Below are 22,369 nucleotides of genomic sequence, written 5' to 3' on the forward strand. Positions count from 1 at the left end.
GCAAAGACCCACGGCTAAATGTATAATGCCATTTGGTACATTTTGTGTTTTAACTAAATGTTTTTTGTATTATGGTATATTTTGGAATGACAAAGTCCAGGGATGACCGTATATATATAGACAAAGGTGATTTACGCTGGATTTCTATGAGATGAACCAAATTTTGCTTTTTTTCTAATTGTTAATACCATATATTTATTCACCTGCAAGTATGGGAGTATTTGGCACCTCTGATAAAGAAGAAGCTGAACTCAGAGAAGCAGCCTTGTCTGCTCAACAGCAACAAGAATCGTCAGAGCGATCGAGCAGAAGGCCTAGTAGCACGTCGAATAATTTGTCACATTATGAAACGGCCTCAGAGTTTTCGTCATCCGCAAATAACACTTACAACTATCCTGAACCCAGTGAAGACTGCCAAGAGCACCCAACAAATGCTGATTCCAAAGGAGGTTTAACTGGACCCGAAGAAATCACTAAATCCACTGAGCAGTTTAACAACCCATCTGGATATAATGATAGTAATGGCAAGACCATTGAGGCTCACAACACGCCCATTGTTGGTATTTCACAAAATGATCCATACTTATCCAGTGAAACAGCCTCAGAAGCTGAGATTCAACCTGTCGCTATTGAAGGAAAAAATGCACCCGAGGGCGAAGAAAATGCTTTGAACAGGCAATACACGTTGGAAAGAATAAGGACTGGTAAATCGGTCGAAGAAGCGGCTTCAGAACAATTTTTAAAAGAAGCAACTAGTGATCGTGTTTATGGTGTGAATGAATTAGATTGGGATGGCCCAGACGATAAAGAAAACCCACAGAATTGGACAAAGTTAAAAAAGTGGTGGATTACTTGGACTGCTGCCGTGATGTGTCTTGTTTGTTCCTTGGGATCATCCATGTACACTGCTAGTATACCTGAATTGATGGTTAACTTCGGTGCGTCGCAAGAATTGTGTCTTTCTGGTTTAACATTCTATTTAATTGGTTTAGCAATTGGCCCTTCGATTGCTGCTCCGTTGTCAGAAACTTACGGAAGGAAACCACTTTACGTCATTTCTTGGCCAATAGCAATGTTGTTTACCATGGGTGTTGGTTTATCGCCCAATATCAGAACATTATTGGTTCTTCGTTTCTTTTGTGGATTCTTCTCCAGTCCAGCATTGTCGGTAGCTGGTGGCACTATTAGTGACCTTTGGTCAGGTGAACCATCAGAGCAATCTTTCGCTGTGGCTATTTTCTGTTTATGTCCATTCTTGGGTCCTGTTATGGGTCCAATTATTGGTGGTTTTTCCGCTGAATACAAGAATTGGAAATGGTCTGCTGCATGGGTGATGTTGATGTTTTTTGGTGCAGCTTGGCCTTCTGCCATTTTGTGCCCTGAGACTTTCAAGAAGACAATATTGGTTCGCAGAGCTATGAAGAGAGGAATCAAGGTTGACACTCCAACAGTAAATTTGGCCTATGTTAAAAAGATGATCAAATTTAGTTTAGGAATGCCCTTGATTTTGTTGTTCACGGAACCAATTGTCTTTTTCTTGTCCTTGTATATTGCCTTTGTCTTTGCTGTTTTGTTTGCATTTTTTGAAGCCTTCCCAGTCATTTTCAGAGGTGAATACCACATGGATTTGGGTATTTCTGGGTTACCATTCATTGCAGTTGGAATTGGTCTTGTCATGGGAGTGATCTTTTATATTGTATTGGATAAGACTATCTATTTCCCTAAAAATCCAGATGGTACGAGAGGAAAGAGGGATGAGAACGGTAATATCGTTTGGGACGCACCTGAGTCAAGGTTGTTGGTCGCAAAGATTGGAGCATTTTGCCTCCCAGCTTCTCTTTTCTGGTTAGGTTGGACGGGTAGAACTGGAAATATACACTGGCTCGCACCAACAGCAAGTGGAGTTCCTTTTGGTTTTGGATTGATTTTGGTCTTCTTTGCTGTGGTTTTGTATTTTTCCATGTCATTCCCACCAATTGTTGTTGCATCTTGTATTGCAGCCAACAATTTGTTGCGTTATATTTTAGCATCGGTTTTTCCACTCTTCACTGTGCAATGTTTTGAAAACTTGGGAATAGGTTGGGCAGGATCATTGTTTGGATTTATAGCTGCAATCATGGTACCAGTGCCATTTGTTTTCTCGTACTTTGGTCCTAAGTTTAGAGCAAGAAGTAAGTATGGATATGCAGCTTATTTCAAGAAATTAGCTGAAGAGAAAGCTGCAAGAGAAAAAGCACATAACGAAGGTGATGAGAAAACACAACCTCCTAATCCAGAAAAAGATGTGGCTACTAAAGTGTAGATTTAATAGACTGGTGAACATTTTTATTTAATATAGATTAATTTTTTTGTTTCATCTTTAACGAAGACGGTTGTAACATCCGCTTGGTTTTCCTATCATTTCGTAAGTTTGGTTTTTCCTGTGGTTGTTACAAGCGAAAAATTTCTGAGATTTTTTTTCCAAACAGAAAAAGGTACAAACAATCTACCACAGTCTACACTTGCGGGTCACTAACCATTTCAATCCATCAAACCCTATCTTGTAAGAGATAACCCAGCCTAGCTGTTAAAATAATTTAGCCAGGTACTGTTATTTGCGTGAATGAATTCGATATTGATCACGCTTGATCAATTTGTAACTGAAATATAGGACCATGATAAATAACAACACTAACGGGGTGCACAATCAAATACCCAATGGCCAGATGAACCAAAATCTGAGCAACGGTGTGCAAAATCAGTCCTTACCTGGAGGTCAGCAACAACGCGTGCAACAACAAAATCTACCTCAACAGCAGAATTTGCAAAACATCCCACCTCAACAATTGGCACAACTCGTGCAAGCTATGAAGAATGATTTTGAAATTGCCAAGAGTGCCACTGATGAGCAAGTTAAACAACACCACTTAAATAGAGCTGAAAATATAAGAAGGGTGTTGGCGAGGTATCAAGCTCAAAGAAATCGATTACAACAGCAGCAACAGCTACAACAACGACAAATGAATTCCCAGCTGCCTCACCTAGGTGGTCTGCAACTGGGATTGCAGCCACAGTCACAGAGTTCCAATCAAGCCAATCTTTTGTCGCAACAAAATTTGAACGGCAACAATTCGTTTAATCAATTTGCCAATATGCCTCAAGGTCTGCCAGTAATGAACAATTCTCCAGCAGTAAATTATCAGTCACCAGGTTTGGACTCGAACAACATTCCTCCAGCCATTTCAACCATGCCCAAGAGTCGTCAACCACAAGTCTCACAGGGTAGCAAAGGTAAGCAAGAAATAGAGGAGCAGAGTAAACAGAAATTACAACAGCAACATCAGCAACAGCAGATTCAACAATCGCGACAGATAAATCCCAATCAAGCTCAGAGTCTGAATGCCCAAAATCTGCTGCAACAATATAGGAATATGTTGACAAGCATGAGCTCTAGCAACTCCAGTGGGGCTGGAAGTGGTACTGCCGGGTCAATAAATCTTCCGTCGAATACCATATCAATGGAGAAATTTAATCAAATTAGGCAGAAGTTGACGGAAATACAACGGAAAATACAGTTATTGGAACAGAGCAAAAAGGCTGGTAATGCCACACCAGAACAAGTCTCAATCATCGATAGAGAATTGGTTGAATATAGAACCAAGTTTCAACAGTTTCAAAAGATTGGTATCTATATGAGAAATCAATTAGTACAACAAGCTAAGCAACAACAGCAAAGGCAACAAGGTCAGAATCAACAAGCGCCAAACAAGCAAGGCCAGTTGCATCAACAACAATCACATCAGCAGAACACACAACCTCAATCGTCGCCTCAGCTACTACAAGCACCACAACATAATCAATTTCCTCAACCGGTGCAGGGAAATAATCAGCAATTTTCCCCACAAATGTCGCCTCAACAACATAATAGTTTTCAAGGTTCACCACCACCTCTTCAGCAATCACAGCAGCAACAACAACAGCAGCAGCAACAACAGTTATTAGCGCAGCATCAGAGAAACATCGCTACTGGTCAACAGGCGGTGCCTCCACAGCTAGCGGCAACAAATATGAATGGAGCCGCATTAAACCAGCCACTTCCACATCAATCCCAACAGCCATCTCAAGCGGGAACTCCCGCCTATCCTAGTGCACACCCAACACCATCACAACAAATTCAACAACAAGTACAGATTCAAAGTCAAAGAGTACCTAGTCGCCAAGCCTCAACTACACCGCAAACGCAAATACAACTGATTCAGCATCCTAGTAGACAAGGGTCAGCCTCATCAGAGAAAAAGCCAATAGGTACTGGAGCTGTACCCACGACCTCAGGAACTCCAAATGGGTCTGCTGCCAAGTCAGGGTCACCAGGTGTAGAAGGTCGTTCAACCCCGCAAAGACCTAAATCTGCAATGGCATTAAATCTTGCTGGAATAACAAAACCCAGTGTTCCCTCAATTCCTATTTCGAGTTCGGTTGATATAAAACCACCAGCTGTTGTCACTTTCAATCCAGTAACTGATACGAGGCCCACTTTGACCGGTGGAGGTGCTAATTCATTGAGTATGTTGTGGGACACACCAGCAATAACCAAATTGCCCACATTTGACTTGGAAGGTGGTGAATCTACTACCGAGTCGGGTAGGGTTTTGAACAAGAGAAAATTGCAAGATATAATTAATACTGTTGGTGTTGATGAAGGTGATGGAAAGACCTCGATTGATGGTAATGTAGAAGAATTGTTACTAGATTTGGCTGATGAATTTATTTACTCAGTCACTAGTTTTGCTTGTCGGTTGGCTAAACATAGAAAGGTTGATTCGATTGACGCCAAAGATGTGCAGCTACATTTGGACCAAAATTGGAATATCAAAATCCCCGGATACGCAATGGATGAAATCAGAAGCACGAGAAAGTACCAACCTAGTACCTCGTATAATCAAAAAGTGCAAGGGATTGAAATATCTAAAGCAGTTAATGATGAAATTTGAAGAGAAATGGTAACCATTTACAATGGCTTGTGGTGTATCTCTATAATTTTTAGTTTTCCTCTTTACGTATACATATTTAGAATTCAAAATAATGATACTTGTATTTGCAAAAATTATTTGTCAGCTTCATTAGCCTCCTTGTTTAGTTTTCGAATTTGTTTAGCCCAAGATTTATGATTTTGATCATAAATACCTTCCTCCACACCTTGTAAAAAGCCTTGTTTATCTTCTAACAACTGCCAGGGTGTTTTCCTCTCTGAATCACTTTTAATCAAACAAGAATCGATAAACTCACAGAGCAATGGATCGTATCGTGATCTGGTCACTGGGTTAATTTTGTTTTTCAAACTGGGTGGTTTCTCATTCACTATTCGTTGTAATAAGTCCAATATTCCTTCTGGACCTCTAAATGAATTGTTGCTAATATCACTTTTCAAACTATTGTAAGCACTACTTCCATTTTCATCATCATAGTCATCGGCCCAAACTGGAAGACCACTGGCTAATTCAATCAACATTAACCCCATGGACCATACATCGGACTTGACGCCGTAATTTAATCCCTGTATTCTTTCGGGAGACATGTACATTGAAGTCCCGACAAATGTATCTGCCATTGCTAGTGAGTTTGTAAGTTCTCTGGAAACTCCAAAATCACACAATTTGAATTCACCTCGATGGGTCATCAAAACATTGTTGGGCTTGATATCACGATGAATTATCTTGTGCTTGTTGTAAAGATAGGATAATCCAGATAATATGGCAAATGATAGCTTCTTCAAAACGTAAAGGGGAAATTGTCGATTTTCACATAACGACAAGATTTTGTCTAATGAACCACAATTGCAATACTCCATACATATAACTATGGTATTATTACTGTTCAAGAATGCACCATAAAACTCAATTATATACGGAGATTGACATTCATGTAGTATTCGTAGCTCTCGAATGATTTGTGTTTGAATTACACTTTTCAGATCAACATGAATTACCTTCTTCGCCATTGTTTTCTGCGATGGGATATGCAACACTTTGGAAACGGAGCCTGAATTCCCCAGACCTAACTGTTTTAAAGTTAACAAGTCTTTGTTGCGTAGTTTGAGTTTACTTGTAGTTGCAATGGGTGACTGTGTCTCATTCAAGGTGTCCACTAACTGGACTTTTGATTCTGCTTGTTGACCAGACATCTTTGTAGGGGAGATGGAGGATATAACAGTTTGACGTTTACGCCCAGAAGTGTCATTGGTTGATTTACTGCGTTGGGAATCCGGTCGATTTAGTTCAAGCTGGGACATTTGATTGAGGAGCATTTCTGTTGAGGCTTGAGTTTCAGGGTCAACGTTCCTATTGCTGCCATTGAAATCATAATTGGCTAGTCCTGCACTATTGGGTCTACTAAGCGTTTGGGTTACAACAGCATTCAGCGGAGATTGCTTTGAATCTGCCAATATTGCCGGTGCAGTTGCTTGTTGCGCCATCACAGGACGTTTATGTGTGAGTTCTGGTTGCGATGACGTGTATGTGCTCGGTAGATTGAGGATAGGTGCTGGTCGTTGTCTTCTTTTCATTGATGTAGGCTCCCGTATCAAATGCAGCTCATCATGCTTGACTTCAGTCTGGGATATTGGCGAAGATAGGGACAAGTGTTTGAAATTCTTTCTATTTAACGTCTTTTTTTCTAAAATTTCTGCATCATCAGTGTATGCATGGTGCGTAATATTGTCAGTAGGAGTTACTGGTTTAGATGTTGTGGTTGTGTGAAGGTTAGTTTGGTTTTTGTTGTAGGCGCTCAAAGGCAGTGGTGGTAATCTCTTATCTTTTGACCGCGCGGAATCCTCTGAGCCACTCTCGAGATTCATTTGATATAAGATCTGGTGCGTGATGTATGTATGATGGGAGTGTGTTAATATTCTGTGTATCGGTGTAAAAATGGTTGATACAATATATTCAAATTAAACTGAAACTAATTTGTTGTTGTTGCTAAATATAGGATCAACTAAGTTATTTTTTTCGGCATTTCTCCCATCAGTGTTTTGGAAATTTGCATGTACTTGGTAGCGTGTGTTGTAACGACGTAATCTTCATGTTGGTTGTAGAATGTAATAGATCAGGATGTTAAAACACTATGGATGCCAAACAGGTGTGTCCTTGTAAGGCTATTGGAGTCTTGGATGAATGTGATCCAAGATGATTGCTGTGATTGATAGCCACGCTCCAAAGTATTTTTAATGCACTTCAACAATCCGGCTTGCATATTTTTAGATTGATGCGCAAACATGCATTCTGGCGGCAAGGGACAGAGAATGTTTGATGAAACATAGTACATTCTCTGCCGGTAATTGTACTTCAACGTCACGTGCACCTTTTTGGTATAATTTGTTTGTTTCACATATGCTCAGATCTAAAAAGTCAACGAGGTATAATTAGTGGAACCTATATCACTCACAGTCAGGACATTTGTCACTGGTAATCCTTTTTAAAAGTTGAGAAACAGCCAATTGAGTGACAATGAAAAGCTCTGGTGCTTATTAGCCGTATGGTTTGGTCTAATAATGGCACATAGAAAAGCTTCCAAGACTGAATACAAGATATGTCACAATATTTGTAGCAACTTTGATTCAGTTCTTAAGAGAAAGTGATTATAAACTACAGTAACCACGTCCGAAACCCTCCAAACAAGTGGTCAATAACTATCAAGTTGAGTTCTAAAACCACTGATCAGTTTAGTGGAAAGATTGGCATGAGGAATAAGTAAAGTTACATATCTAACTCCGCCACAATTGAATTTCAATTCCGATCTAATTTGCATTGTTCTCTAACAAAACAAAAAGTATACCTGCTTAACACGATAGACAGTATGCATTGCATAAACAACGAAACAAAAGAATAAGTTGAGCTTTTGCGGTGCTTGTGAATGATTATACCACATGTATGAATAACCTTCTTTTCAAATAGTTTTGACCGTACTTTGTTAACCCAAACGCGAGATTATGTAGCCTCGCTTATGTAGGAAACCATCTAGCGCAACGAACCTCTTGTCACAGCATATAGGAAAAGAGTAGCTACCAAAGATCCGTTATCATAGACTGTGATAACTTTGCTAGTACAGTTGAAAAACACTCTACCTAAATTCAGCCTGTCCACAAATCCTGGAGCTTACCCTTTCATGTGAAAAAAAGAACGTAGAATATATAGTCAAAAGAAACGCAATTAGTTGTAAGCTATTGTGGGAAGGTTACAAAAGGCTTGTTTTGTAACAAACGTTTCTTAGTTGGTTTAAGGGAAGGGGAAATATCCCGTTCTGTACATAACAATTGGTCTTTGTACTGTTTGCATATGAATTCTAGATTAGCAATTTATCTATCTATACCATTTTTGATCGTGTCCCACTTAATTTGGGGTATTGTGCATTAATTCCGATGGAAAGCGAACAGAAAAAATAAATAATAAACAATAATAAAAAATTATTCTATGTCACTTTCACTTTGATTGCCCTTGTATTGTTTTGTTTATTGTTCTATTATATATTTTTTAATTCCGGTATATTCTATATTGCTATTACATTCTATTGTATTATAGCTATGCTATTATAATATCACTGTGTTACATTGAAATTAGGGGGTTTTTTTCTCAAACAAACCGATTTTGTATGCACAATTAATTCACATGCATATTTTATATTTAAAGACAAGAGAAAAACAATACAGAATCAACATATACTTTAGAACGTTTTCTATTTTTTTTATCTTATTGAGGTTTTGTATTCAAGCTTATGGTTATTTCTTTAAACTTTTTAAAAGGATCTCAACCGTGATAGGGTCGTTGGCTCCCAACCATAAACAAGTTTAAACCTTTTGACGAACAAAATAAAGAAAAGATAAAACAAACCTTGAAACATTGAAAGCTACTCTTTGACTGGTGCAGTTAGCGAGGCGGTGCACTAACTAGGCTACCGCCACCTTACAACAAAAGCCTGTCAATTATAGTAAGACAATGGTGAATGCATGCATCTATCATTCCCCATAATCCCTCATAAAGTTTAAAATTTTAAGTTTTGTAGTGCGACAGGGTAATTTTTTGAGACTTGAAAAAATCAGTTGATTTTTTTGATTGTTTTATTTTTTAAATTTACCCATTTATGCATTAAATCCATTGAATAACCGTTTTTTAGGTCTTTGATTATTTGATTCTATGAACCTCTTCTTCCTTCTCTGCTCTTTCTTTCGTTTTTTTCCTTGCTTTAACGATATGTGACTTTTTTAAATTGTTTAGGCAAAAAAATAAATAGAAATTAAAAAGTTTTTATTAACCACTAATTCCGACGACACAAAGCTCAAGTGGGTCCCTATTGTTATTAACTTTTACAAACTTCAACTATCATATTGGCTAAGTAGTGGATGGGATAAGTAAACGAATATTGAGGAGAAATAGGTGAAAAGGGATGCTTGTATAGCACACGATAATCGAAGAGTTACTACTACGTATCGATTGCAAGCAAAAAATGAGTAGAGATTTTACAAAGTAGTTAGAACTAGAATTACAAACACCTCCTTTACTGAATGGCTCTCTAGGAATTAAAGTATATAAAAACAAGCGGCTTAAAGATTGTGAAACCATTGTTTGTACTTTTGTAGGTTTTGAGAATATACCCGCAGGACTTGGGAGTGGAAATCTATGCACGTCTCTCTGAGTAGTTGCTATCTCCAGCAGAGTAGTAATCTTGACCTTGTCCTTGCAAATTCTGATTCTGACTCTGATTCTGTGAATTTGTTTCTGGAGGTTGTTGTTGAGCACCCTGAAAAGAAGTAGGGTGCAGGAGTGGCTGTTGATTTACCACTGGATGCGTACTAGTGTAAAGCTGATGTGGTAAGAACGATTGGACATACGGTGCGGGTTGATGCGATGGAAATGGTAACTGCACATTGGCATTGTTGTTGTGACTACTGTATTGTGGATATGGCATGTAATGTTGATTAGCGCATGACTGTAACGAAGCTGGTTATGAAGCATAACCATTGTTTAATTGATCACCTTGTTTCATTTGACCTGGACCCATATTGTGCATTTGTGGTGGTGAGTTCTGTTGACCTTTGTTGCCATATTGTTTCTTTTTAGCTCTACAATCAGTACAAAGTTTGTACTTTCCATGGTCATTGGCAGATAAAGCCTTTGTACAACGATTGCAATATCCCATTTGCTGTAAATTGTGCCTTCTGAGCTTATCTTTTCCCCGACACTTTTGACAAACCCGAAAGGAGGTGGACTTGGGTGACCTCTTGTCATATTCATCAACACTACTTGACTCTTCCAACGAAATCTCATCCGAAGCAAAGCCGTCTTCCATGGGGCTAGAACAATGGATACATTTACCTTGAGATGCTCGACTAGCTTTTCTTGTTCGTAAATTCAGTCGACAACTAGGACACAAGACAAATTTTTGCTCATTAAATGGAATCTCGGTTCCACAGCGACGACAAACACCCTTTTTGTCCTTTGTTTTCATCTGCCATCTCCTTGACCTTTGTCTTTGAAGCTCACGACAATGATGACACAATTTGAACACCTTTGATTGGCCAGAAGATGGCTTAAAATTGAAACTATTATTATTCTCTTTTGGCACAGTAATTACTTGAACAAAGTCCTTTTTGCATCTAGTACACTGAGATGCCACCGACTTTTGATTTTCATTGAGGGGCACGTTTTCAAGAGGTGTTGTGGATGATGTAGTGGTTGATCCCCTGCTAGAAATAAACTGTGAATGAATTGAACTTTGGCCAAGAGTTGTAGTAGAGCCTGCATTGAAAGAGGAGCTTTCGGATCCCATTCCATGCTCTCCTGACTCATTAATACCACCGGCTTGTTGATTTGCATGTATAGAGGGAATAGACGACACTAATCCCCTATCCTGATTGTAGCTCAACAAATTCCCATGACCATCATCAAATCGAAAATCCAGAGAGTGGCGGCTTTTCAGTTGTGGAAGACCTGGGTTAAATTGACCAAAATGAGGTGGTTGTGCTGTCACGTTATAAGGACTTTGAATAGGTAATTGTTGATAGGAATTGGGCACATAGTTCGGAGTCTGCAATGGTACCAAATGTGGTTGTACTTGAGGAATAGGAATCGAAAACAGTCCCTGTTGTGATATTGGTTGTTGACGTGGTTGCAAATATTGTTGTGAATTGGGGTAAGTTTGTGGTTGCAAATATTGTTGTTGTGGAGGTAATAGATTCAACTGTAACTGTGGTTGATACCTACCAACTTCTCCATAATGAACTGGTTGTTGTTGGTGTTGTGAATCCTGATGATCTGTATACAGTGGTCTCTTTTCGCATTGTTGGTTTTGTGGTTGTTGCAGTTGTGGTAATGGAACCGAGCCCTGATCGTTGTTGTTGCTTTCACTTGATCCCAGTTGGCCGTGGTCTCCTTCCCTATTTTCACCCGAATGCAAATTGGACTCCATATACGGGGGATCCATTGCAAAAAGTTTCAATTGCGGAGCAAAATTTTGAGTTGTAGTCGTCAACGTGAATTATATTCTTGAAAAATCAAACGGGGAAAATGCTTAAAAATAAATATGTGTACCTTGAAATTGCTGGTTGTGTGGTTTGAGCCAAATTATACTCCATACAAAATGAATTCCTTAGAACACGTCGTAAGACAATTCGTGCCGTTGAAGGATCTTGTATATCTCAAGCAATTTGGTTTGTTCTTTTTGTGTATATGTCCCAGTCCCTTCACTGCAAAAGAATGGATGTATAAGAATAGTTCTGTAGTATTTCAATTGGACTAAGTATATACTCCATACAAGGAACCGTTTTTGATGATTTAAAGTCAAATGGTGGGTGTTTTATACAGAATCCTGTGTTTATGAATTTTTAGATCTACGTAGAAAAATTAAAAATAAAAAATAAAAAAATATATAAAAATAATTTTTTATTTCTTTGTTTCTGTACTTTTGGTTTTGTGTAGATATATGCAGAGCCGCTTATTGTCTCAACTGAATTTAAACTTTTGCTATTTGGTGTTCAAAACTCAATTCATCAATTTTCCTGGTTATAGGATTTAACAATGGCTTATAATTGAAGCTCGCCTTTGTAACTTTTCTCATTGTTATATTTGACGGCATGAATTGAAAATTGACGAGCAATAGTAATGATCTCCTGTACTCACATCATAGTATGAGCTACTTCACTGGCTTGAAAGTGTAAGTTCACCACCTATATGTATTTCCAACTGATTGATCTCTATCTAATACTTTGTGATTAATATTATTTAAAAAAGCCTTACACCGGTTGCGTTTGCGGTATTAAAAAATACCCTCATCAACGGGTTTAAAATTTTTACCTATAATTAATGTCTCGTATTTTCAAGCAAGAGCACAAATTTATGAATGTTAAAGGGACACTCAAACTTTAACAAACTGTGTGTATTTGACAATCTTGTTGTCCAATGCAACATACAAATCCAATTTTATGTTATGAATCTTTGGCCCATTCACCTGGGCTCAAGTACGTACTTCCATAGTATGACGGTTGTTTCTGGTGACTTTTTGACCAGACAATAAAACGTCATACATAAGTTTTCCAAATTGTCTTTACCGGTAACCGGAATCAAATTTATTGCTTGTGCGTAGATAACAACCCGTGTAGATGCATGATGAAAGCTAAATTAGAAAAAAATTGTTCTTTGTGGTGATAAGTTGCGTGTGTCAAGTCGTGTAGGTGGGGTTCGCCTAATCGAATGAATGAAATGACGCAAGTACCACTAAAAATGGTAGTGTTCGGATGTCCAAAATAACAGCAACTTCGTATTTTGTTGGATAGAGATCAATCTAGCCTGCATGTAGAAGTGTTTAGTCTACAGTCACAAATATGCTAAAGATTTATGTTGGTTAAGGAAATGCTCAATGCAACTTGTCTAAAGCCCAACAATTCTCTTCAAAAAAACACATATTCAAATGCTCTCTCTAACCTTCCCCTCTCATGAAACCAATCAGGAAACAATAACAGGACTTTTGTTCGTGTAACGTAGCGTACAATGCACAATTGACAAAAGAAAGATTTGCTTTTTATGTTAATACAATTAAATTTTGTAACTATGAGAAAAAATCTATGCTTCGCGTGTTAAATTTTATTTTCAGGCGTCTATTTTTAAAAAACTTATTCAGAAATATCACGGCTATTGTTTAACTGCACCGATCACCAGTTTGACTTTGAACCACAAATAGAGATTTAAAATATAGTTATGCCTACCATGAAGGGTGGCCATGTGTCATTTATTGGAACAGAAAAGCCCTCACCGACTATTGCAGGAAGCTGTGCATGATACTTGCACTTTTTAAAGAGAACAGAACCCTTCGAAATGTAAAAAATGTTTAATTTGGATTTTTATCTTCACGTGCACATCGATTTGTTCTTTGATTTTCCTGAGTCACGTTTATTGTTTCAACGAAGTTGATAGCCATATTATGAATCGACAGAGTCAGTTTCTCTACTATTTCAGGTTGAGCACGTCGAATGATTATTTGACCCGGTCCGATAAACTGTGGACAATGATAAACATCAATAGCAAAGATAGCAATAAATTCTATAAATAAAAAAGTCGTGTTGAGATTACAAAGATTTTGGTTATGAAATTCTCAAAACCTTAACCATCAAGTAACCATGGAAAAATGAACTTGCATGTTAATCAAGAAGGGGGCACATTACTAAGATGTTTGTAATTGTGGCATTATCGAGACATATCGGTGTCATAAGTTTTGACGCACCATTTCTATCTTGCGAACATACTGTAATGTATTTTGATGAACTGTTCAATGAGCTAATCCAAGTAAAGGTTAAAAAAACACAGCGCCTAGGAAGTACAATAGATGCACTTTGAACCCTCCCACAAAGTGACTCCAAGGCCTTAATCCAACGTGACTCACGGAAAAATCTACGATAGCGCCGGATAAATTTTTATCAGAGGACTTCGAAAAATAGGACAAAAAGAACAAACTATATTTTTGCAGTACACAAGCCATTACCGATAACGCATTCAAGGACTTTGGTTTCTTCTTTTGTTCGTCATTGAATTTTTAATCTTTTGCCCGAAGTGAGCAATGCATCGACCATCCCTATGGGGTACAAAATCTTTTAGTTGGTGTTCGAAATGTAGTGCACGATTAAATATTTGTGGAAGCCCCACTATTTGTATAGAGGTGATTCGTTTGGGTTCTTGGCGGTATTGATGATTGGTTCTACAGATACACAACGGAACAACAAGAATAGCAAAGCATAAAGAGATTCCGGTTGCCAGTAAAGTTTGTGGCGTTACCATACTTAAGGCGTTAAGATAGAAATAGAATCATTAGTACACAATAAAGCTTCCCAACACAAACTCCAATACTAATGACCTCTCCACGCCAGTAATTCAACGTTGGGATCAGGTTTTAAGTCGTGACACAGCGCAGTTACAAAGGAGCTCTTAAGGACGGATAATTCTTTTTGTTGAACAATAGAAGTTTTTTAACCACTCTGTGGTGCTCCCCTTTTCAAATGTAACCGGTGAACATTGCATTCAAGCGTTATATTCTTGTCAGTTGTGTCTATTGTTTTCTTAGTATGTAGAGGTTTACAAAACTGCAAAATACGTTTTCCATACAAAATTTCTTGTAACCGACATTGTGCAACTAGAAAAGAACAAAAAGACTTAGTTGTTCAAAAACGATATAAAGAAATTTGAAACAACCTAAAACATTAAACTCATAACCATCCAATGAGATGTTGGTCACACAAATGTTACACTGAAAAGGAAAACTCTATTGTCTTTTTATCAAGGTGGTTAGTTTCTTAGCTCTTGTTGCGTTTTGCAGTGGCCTGATTTTTAATTTCTTTTCCCTCTTTTGTAACTCTAAGCAAACATACAAAAAGGATCAATATGACTCATAACCGAAGATTCAGCTTTTCTTGAGTACATTCCTCTTTTCATTTCTCCTAACCATTCTTTCCTCTCAACCATTCCTTTCTCCCCTCTCCCTAGACTCCCCGTCTATTGTACAAAAAGTGGAGTAAATTATGTGTGAATTAACATTAAGTTGTTCAGTATTCAAGTGGGGGTGGGGGAGGGGAAGATGAAAGAAGGAGAAAGTTTGTAGTCTTAAAGATTGAGGCTCCCTACTGCATTGTGCGCAATTTCAATACTTTTGCCTTACTATTGTTAATCGTCTCCACTTTTATGTCAAGTTAGTCGTTGCGCTACTACATTTATACATAAGCCACTAAACTGAGGTAACCTAGTTCTACAAGTTGCATTGATGGTATCAATCTGGTTACAAAATCACCTCCTCTTGCGTAGTCGACCAAGCACCTAGACTGAGACTGAAAAGTACACTATTCGACAGCTTTACGCAATCCTTGTGAGGGGAAACTTGAAATTCGTAAAGTTTATCCGGAAGCTTGTTTTCCTTTGTATATTTTGGATATTGATAAATAAAGCATTTGCAGTTTTCATAACTGAGTTAATCATGGAATTTTGTGTACAAAGAACAAAGTTTACCAAAATTCTTTGCATTATCGTTAGCTGAAGAGACAGTAGTGCTTATACAGATGGAAAAAGTCTAAATCAACCATTTGCATGGAAATAAGCGAAATATCAGTATTATAGAAGGAAAGTAAAGAATTTGGTCTACTCTCCACACCTAGTGTGCTTACTGTCTACTATATTCATTCCATTTGCACTTGTTTCGTACTTTTGCTATTGTTGGTCAAAAACATGGGAAACATAGAATAATATAGCTTGCTCTCGCACCTTTTGAGCCGCTTGTGCTATATAAATCAACAATGGCGGTTCAGATAACAATACAATGTAGACAGTGGTGTTCACACCTGGTGTTGCCTGCCGTATAGAGTTCAGTACACAAAGTAATGTTATTACTTGAATGTTACCATTGCATTCGAGTTGAGACTGTGAATTTCCTCCATTTCCCATTTGGGATATTGTGTAATAAAGATCTTTTGTGTATAGAGGTGCCAAGAAAAAGAAATTTACGTTAGCTGCACAAAATAAATCCATGGATTTACTACTTTTGGACCTTTAAAACCTCAATTTTTTTTCTTCTACTGTAAACTTAACCTTAATCGTGAATACTAATTTTCATTTAATCTGAAACATTAAACCAACAGATATTGCTAAATTATGTAAACTATTTCACCTTTTAAGGTCAACAAGAGAGAATAAAACTTTATTTCTCATAACGGTTGTTATTGTTCTATTTTTAAGAGCTATCAATTTGTGTAAGTTTTGTTACCAGCACCAGTGCTTTACCTAAAATTAGTAATTATATTAATAAGCCAACCGGATGTGCTGGGAAGAAAACTTGCTAGTGAATCAGCTATAACACAAGTTTGGCTTCAAGCTCATTTTCTGCCCAACAATTCTGGGCCAATGCTCACAAAATTAGTAGAACACAGACATTCTTTGTAACTACTTTTGCAAATCTCAATTATTTAAACAATTGGTTACAATCTTTGGTTTGAAACCACAACTGTGCCTCATTCTGGTCTCCCCTTACATAACCGCACACTTTAATCGATCTAAGCTTCAACTAGAGAACAGTTGTAAGCACCCGATATGTTTACGCTCATGGAAATCGCTAGAGTAGGCAAAGTTTTCCAAAATACTCGAACAACACAAAATCAATCCTCAAATATTTTTTAAAGTTAATTGGTGCTTTGCTTGTGCGTATTCATTGAACAATTCTGCACGTTATGTTGAGCGGGTATTTCTGGCAAAATTTATTGTAAAATCCCTTTCCATTAAAGATTGAGGCACTGTTCCTTCCGGTTATTGTTCAAAAGCAGCGGAAAGCCACTAAATACAGCTATGTTGTTCCCCTTACATTTGGTTGCTAGATCTTCGAACGTTTGAGCGCAATTGATTTCGCGCTTATCTTTCCAATTACTAGGCAGTGTGAATAGGAATGAATCAAAATTCTACTAAAGGCAAACACAGGACCAAAGTATGAAAACTGGAAACTAGAGCAACTTCTAATCTATACTTTCCCCACTCGTGATAGAGATACCACAGTGCTACATGCTATGTTAGAGCACAAAAATAGCACACTCTGCATTAACCACTTTGGAAATTTTTATTTCTGCATTTAAGCCACCAACGTAAGTTTTATGACAGATTGTTCGTCGCTACTCACACATGCAAGTTGCAATATAAAAGATAATTATATAGATAATACAATAGACAACTTTCTGTTCAATGTGTTTGTTGGGTGTTTAACTCAAAAATAGGGGTGCTAAATATAGAAGCAATTTGACGAGCCCAACATTCTTCTTTTGTGAAATGCTCTTAACCAAATTGTTCACCTCACGTTCTCATCCATTGTTTTCTCTCTCTCGGACTTTTGGGAACGGAAGAAGGCGACAACTCACAGGTGAACAATGTTCTACAGTTAATTTACAAAAGTTTACTTTGTCACATAGGTCCGAAAGAGTGCATCGCCTCTGTCTTCTCGTATCTCGTTCATTAGTGGAGCCTGAGAAACACACAAAGATGAATCACCCCCGGATATTTCTGGCTAAATAGTCATGTTTGCTTCCGGTCATATTACATGGTAAAGTCGTAAGCTGTCATGATATCGACTTTGTAGCCGTCCCCTTTTTGCAGGTGTTGTATGACCAACTAGCTGCTAAAAATTGAAATTGCAGTTTGGCGAAAGCTTAGCTCAGAGTATAGGTATACAAAATTAGCTGCACGTCAGTTAAAACAGGAAACCTTTATCCTTCTTGCTATCACCTATATACAATGCCGATTAGCCCATTCTTAAAACCTTTCCTTTGTAATAATCATATATTTCAAAATTGAACTTCTTTCATGCTCAATTGCTTGAATAGTCTTGTCAAGTCGCTTCCATTAGGTTATGCATCCACCTGTACTCCCGTACGTTTCCATTTCTTGCACAAACAACAGAAGGTCCCAACACGAAGCCATTTGCACCCAGAAACTTCATGGGGTATCTTTTCCACGAGTAAACCCACAACAGTCTTAACTCCCACTTCTCTGATCTTCAAACACTCAGACAAAACTCAAAATTTTTTTTGATACACAGCTTGTACAACTTCACCAGCACGATAGGCTCCCAATGCCAAAAGTACAATACCTGCACTTCTCACTGATCGCTGCCACCAAAGAGGGTTCTTGACAAGATCTATTTTGCCCGTGGTGGGATCTTTGAACTGATTAGGTGAACTAAGCACGGTTCCGAGACCTATTCCCACTGCTGATTGGATTGCGGTACATGGTAAGCAGTACTTGTATTCCTTTTCTGGTAAGTCTCTTGGTGGGGGTGGATTGAATACTGAAAGGATATTTGACATGTTCGATGAATGGTAGGAGAATGAGGTCGGAGATGGTTCCGGGGCAAAAATTGCAAAAAAGGTCAGGCGAGAAAACCTTCGGGCGCACGACTATTGGAAAAAACCATTTCTGGATCACACATCAATCGTTAATTCCGCTTGAGGGGACCCAAACATGATTAGTCGAATAAGCTTACCACGATACGCCAATCGGGTGAGGTTCAGTGCTCGACGTACTGCCTCCGTCCCCATTATATCACTCCGGAGCTACTCACAATACAATTACAACCAAACTTATGCCAATTACAATCCGCCTCCGAAAACATCATGGTTTACCAAATTACTTTACGCAACGCTAGGAGTAACTGTTATTTCAGGATACGCTTACTACATGTGGTGGCCAAAGCATACATTCCCTAGTTCAGTAGCCAAGATTTTGCGAAAGGGGCTCTGGGCCGAAAGTGATCGTGGAGAACATGATTATCAACTAGCGTTAAAATATTATCTTGAAGCTTTGGAACATTGCAAAGAAATAGGAATGGATCCTTTGAGCGATGAATATACTGGGGTTCAATTGAAAATTGGTGAAATGTTTGAACGATTAGGGATGATGAGTGATGCGGCATTTGTTTATAATGAAATTGCCACGTTATACTTGAGTGTATTGACGGCAAAACCGGCTGATTCGAAAGGTGCAGTGGGACTTGTGAGTAGAGATTTGAGACGACATTTGATCCAAAAAGATTTGAGAATCGCCATCAAGTTGGTTGAGTTGAATAAGAGTAACCCAGCTTTATGTAAAGCAATCTTGGTTACTCATTTGATTATTGCTCAAGATGAAGTCAACAAATTGGGCGGGTCTACAGGGAAATTAAACTTGGTTACTAAAGTCAATCCTGGTGAAGAGGGTAAGCAAGAACCAAAGAAGCTTACAGCAACGTTGGATAACGATACTATTTTAATTAATGATGAATCAGGAAAGGAAATTGCCAACATCAAAAAGACACCTGAAGTTTGGGAACCTTTTACTGATGAATTTTTCAATGCAATGGATTTGCTCAGTGCCATTTGTATTTCAACAGGTGATTTAGCCATGGCTTCAAAAGTGAAAATCGCCATGACGGAATCCATGCTTTTAGCTGATGTTGAACCAGGAAAGATGCTTTTATCGCAATGTAATCTAGGTTCGTTGTTATACATGCAAGCAGAAGAGTTGGAAGCACAGGAAATTACATTAAAGAGGAAATTTGCTCAACTTGCTGATGTCGATTATTCAAAATTGGCAAACGATTCCTCCTTGAAACTGGATCAAACTACACAAAATATTTTAAAGGACAAAATACCATCTCATGATCAAGAACTATTCACAAAAGTGTCTCAATCTCGACAAATTTGCATTCAATTGGCAATAAAATCATATGAATCAGTATTACAATTTGCCAAATCAATCCCACCGGAAATCACTAAACAGCATAATGAAATCAATGAAACTGTGGCATTGGCAACATACGGCTTAGGGGTGGTGAATCTCCATTTATCAAACTATGATAAAGCCGAACGATTATTACGTGAATCTCGAGTTAGATCAAGATCATGTGATTACGAATATTTGATCCCAGAAATTGAACGTGAATTGAAGAAATTATTTGAGGAGAGGAAATTAGTACAACTGGGAAAGCCAGCTGAAAAGACTCTGCTGAAGACTATCGAAATGGATATTCATTTACAATAAAATTTTGTCTAATAAATAGTTATCTCAATGTGCACTAATCTATACTGTATCTATTGTAATAGTCTCCTTTCTTCATCATTGGTCTTTTTACTTTTCGACCCCGTAAACCATTCAACGAAAAAAAATGGTCGTGATTGTTCTTTAACTTTAAACATTAAGATATCCTCAAATGCAGGTGGTTCAATTTCTTGTATAATGGCATCAGAAGCATTAGCTGATCCATCAATAGATGCAATCGAAGTACCATCCGATTTAACCGGCTTGATGGACGACGATGGGCCTGATGATAAATGAGCTGTACTACTAGCACCCGCAATTATATTATCATCCAATTCTGGACGCATAGTTGCTGGATTTCTAGCCATTGAAGCCGCTGTTTGTACTGAATCAGTAACAAATTCAGCATTGGATAATCTTCGTTCTTGAGTTGAGCCGTAGTTGGAACTTGAATGAATGCTGAGACTACTACTACTGCCTCCATTTCCGTTACCATTGGTGCCTGCTGCATGATAGGAGAAAATTGACGATTTGTCATCGAATACTGATCCCATTTCTTCCAAAGATAACCCTTTAGTTTCAGGAAATAAATACCATACGGCAAAGAATGACAAGATACAAAATGAAGCTGGGATCAAGTAAGTTTTCCATTTGATCTGATCCAACAAGATTGGTGATGCTAACCCAACCACGAAATTAGAAAGCCAATTGGTGGCCGTTGCAATAGCAGCTCCTTTTGATCTTACTGGTAATGGTAAAATTTCCGAAGGTAAGAGCCATCCAATACCACCCCACGAATATCCAAAAGCTGCATTTGCAATGATGATACATGTGACAACAACAGCTGCAGTATAGTCATTGTTTAGGTATAATGAATAACCAGCCAAGTAAAGTGGTATACCCATTAATAATGCCCCCAGCATCAACAATGGTTTTCTACCCCACGAGTCAACCAAGTACCATGGCGGTATTGTGCTCAAGATGTAAATGATGGCATTGATCCCTGTCATAAAAATTGCTTTTCTACCAACCCAACCTGCACTTTCAAAAATCATTGGTGCATAATAGGAAATCAAGTTGATACCATTTAATTGACTAAATAACAATCCAAAACAAGCAACTGATAACCTTTTGGCATACCGTTTGAATAAATATTGATATGATCTTTCTCCACCTTCAATTCTATCAATCAATACACTTTCTTTGATGTTTCTATACTCATTTTTTGCATGTTCATCTTCAACGTCACCATCAGCATACATATCAGCAATAACAATCATACCTTCTAAATCATGGTCATGATTCAATAACCAACGTGGTGTTTCCACAATAACAAAAGTTCCCAACCAAAGCAATACGCCCATGGAAAATTGAACAAAAAGTGGACTTCTCCAACTGGCATCACTTTCCAAAAATGAAAATCCATAATCAACCCAAATACTTGCACCATATCCAATAATATTCCCCGTAAATTCAGCACAAGCATAGAAACCTCTATCAGTAGGTGGACTGATTTCCGACTGATAACAGGGGACAATTGTGGTAAGGAATCCAATGGCTACACCCCCGATTAATCTACCACCACTCAAGATTAAGATGTTGGGAGATAAGAATTGAATTAAAGCACCAACAACAAAGATAAAAGACCCATACCGGATGGTTTTTTTTCTTCCCACCAAATCACCTACTCTTCCTGCAACAAATGACGAAAATAACGCTCCAATTTCAAGAATTGCAATCATGATACCGATTTCTGCTGGTGTTGGATCATGATAATAAACTTTGAAATAGTTGTTGGTGATTAATGAGGACATTAAACCTTGTTCAAATCCAAATAGAAACACACCAAGGGAAACAAACACTGAAGTAAAATTTAGCAACGCTTTCCCGACAAGAAATGACTCTTTGATTTGTATATGTTCATGAGGTTGCATCTTATCTGAATATTGTAAAGCAGGACTTGGGGGAAATGAATGTCGTTATAAGTTGTGCGTCTCTATATTATACCCATTAAGTAGCGACCTATACAGTAATGTAATATTGAGCCGTGTTAGGGTGTGATTTGAGTTTAGATCTCTGTGTTTATTGATGTTTTTCAAGAGATCAATAAATTGGAAGAAAATGGAAATTTAAATAATCCCGACATACATATTCTATTTAGCAATATTACACGACTTTATTCGGAATCATATAAACAATGGAATCAATTGTTGTTTTCTTGGTAAACAAACAATCATTATCATCATCATCCATGAGGGGAAAGTAGACCAAATTTGGTATCGACTTCAAAAGATTGTTGTTTTGTAAACAATCATAAA

At 37.9% G+C, this 22,369-nt stretch overlaps 7 protein-coding genes across 7 annotated transcripts; 3 read left to right on the top strand and 4 right to left on the bottom strand. All coding sequences in view use genetic code 12, as the record gives it.

The window, feature by feature from the left end:
• Positions 1–211: 211 nt before the first annotated feature.
• Positions 212–2,302, top strand: CORT_0D02470 (Tpo4 sperimidine transporter; the record flags this gene model as incomplete). The annotated part of the gene is made up of 1 exon (XM_003869182.1): positions 212–2,302. One exon carries the CDS (start codon positions 212–214, stop codon positions 2,300–2,302), a length of 2,091 nt encoding a protein of 696 aa, XP_003869231.1.
• Positions 2,303–2,654: 352 nt separating this feature from the next.
• CORT_0D02480 (hypothetical protein) lies at positions 2,655–4,970 on the top strand (the record flags this gene model as incomplete). The annotated part of the gene is made up of 1 exon (XM_003869183.1): positions 2,655–4,970. One exon carries the CDS (start codon positions 2,655–2,657, stop codon positions 4,968–4,970), a length of 2,316 nt encoding a protein of 771 aa, XP_003869232.1.
• A 113-nt stretch (positions 4,971–5,083) lies between these two features.
• Positions 5,084–6,832, bottom strand: CORT_0D02490 (Hst7 MAP kinase kinase; the record flags this gene model as incomplete). The annotated part of the gene is made up of 1 exon (XM_003869184.1): positions 5,084–6,832. One exon carries the CDS (start codon positions 6,830–6,832, stop codon positions 5,084–5,086), a length of 1,749 nt encoding a protein of 582 aa, XP_003869233.1.
• Positions 6,833–9,972: 3,140 nt separating this feature from the next.
• On the bottom strand, positions 9,973–11,451 carry CORT_0D02510 (hypothetical protein; the record flags this gene model as incomplete). The annotated part of the gene is made up of 1 exon (XM_003869185.1): positions 9,973–11,451. The coding sequence occupies one exon, from the start codon at positions 11,449–11,451 to the stop codon at positions 9,973–9,975; it is 1,479 nt and encodes a 492-aa protein (XP_003869234.1).
• A 6,601-nt stretch (positions 11,452–18,052) lies between these two features.
• CORT_0D02530 (hypothetical protein) lies at positions 18,053–18,343 on the bottom strand (the record flags this gene model as incomplete). Its single annotated transcript, XM_003869186.1, has 1 exon — positions 18,053–18,343. One exon carries the CDS (start codon positions 18,341–18,343, stop codon positions 18,053–18,055), a length of 291 nt encoding a protein of 96 aa, XP_003869235.1.
• Positions 18,344–18,497: 154 nt separating this feature from the next.
• On the top strand, positions 18,498–20,054 carry CORT_0D02540 (hypothetical protein; the record flags this gene model as incomplete). Its single annotated transcript, XM_003869187.1, has 1 exon — positions 18,498–20,054. The coding sequence occupies one exon, from the start codon at positions 18,498–18,500 to the stop codon at positions 20,052–20,054; it is 1,557 nt and encodes a 518-aa protein (XP_003869236.1).
• A 50-nt stretch (positions 20,055–20,104) lies between these two features.
• On the bottom strand, positions 20,105–21,985 carry CORT_0D02550 (Hgt3 glucose transporter; the record flags this gene model as incomplete). The annotated part of the gene is made up of 1 exon (XM_003869188.1): positions 20,105–21,985. One exon carries the CDS (start codon positions 21,983–21,985, stop codon positions 20,105–20,107), a length of 1,881 nt encoding a protein of 626 aa, XP_003869237.1.
• Positions 21,986–22,369: the final 384 nt, after the last annotated feature.

The sequence above is a fragment of the Candida orthopsilosis genome, assembly GCF_000315875.1.
Source record: "Candida orthopsilosis Co 90-125, chromosome 4 draft sequence".
Classification (NCBI taxonomy): Eukaryota; Fungi; Ascomycota; class Pichiomycetes; order Serinales; family Debaryomycetaceae; genus Lodderomyces; species Lodderomyces orthopsilosis.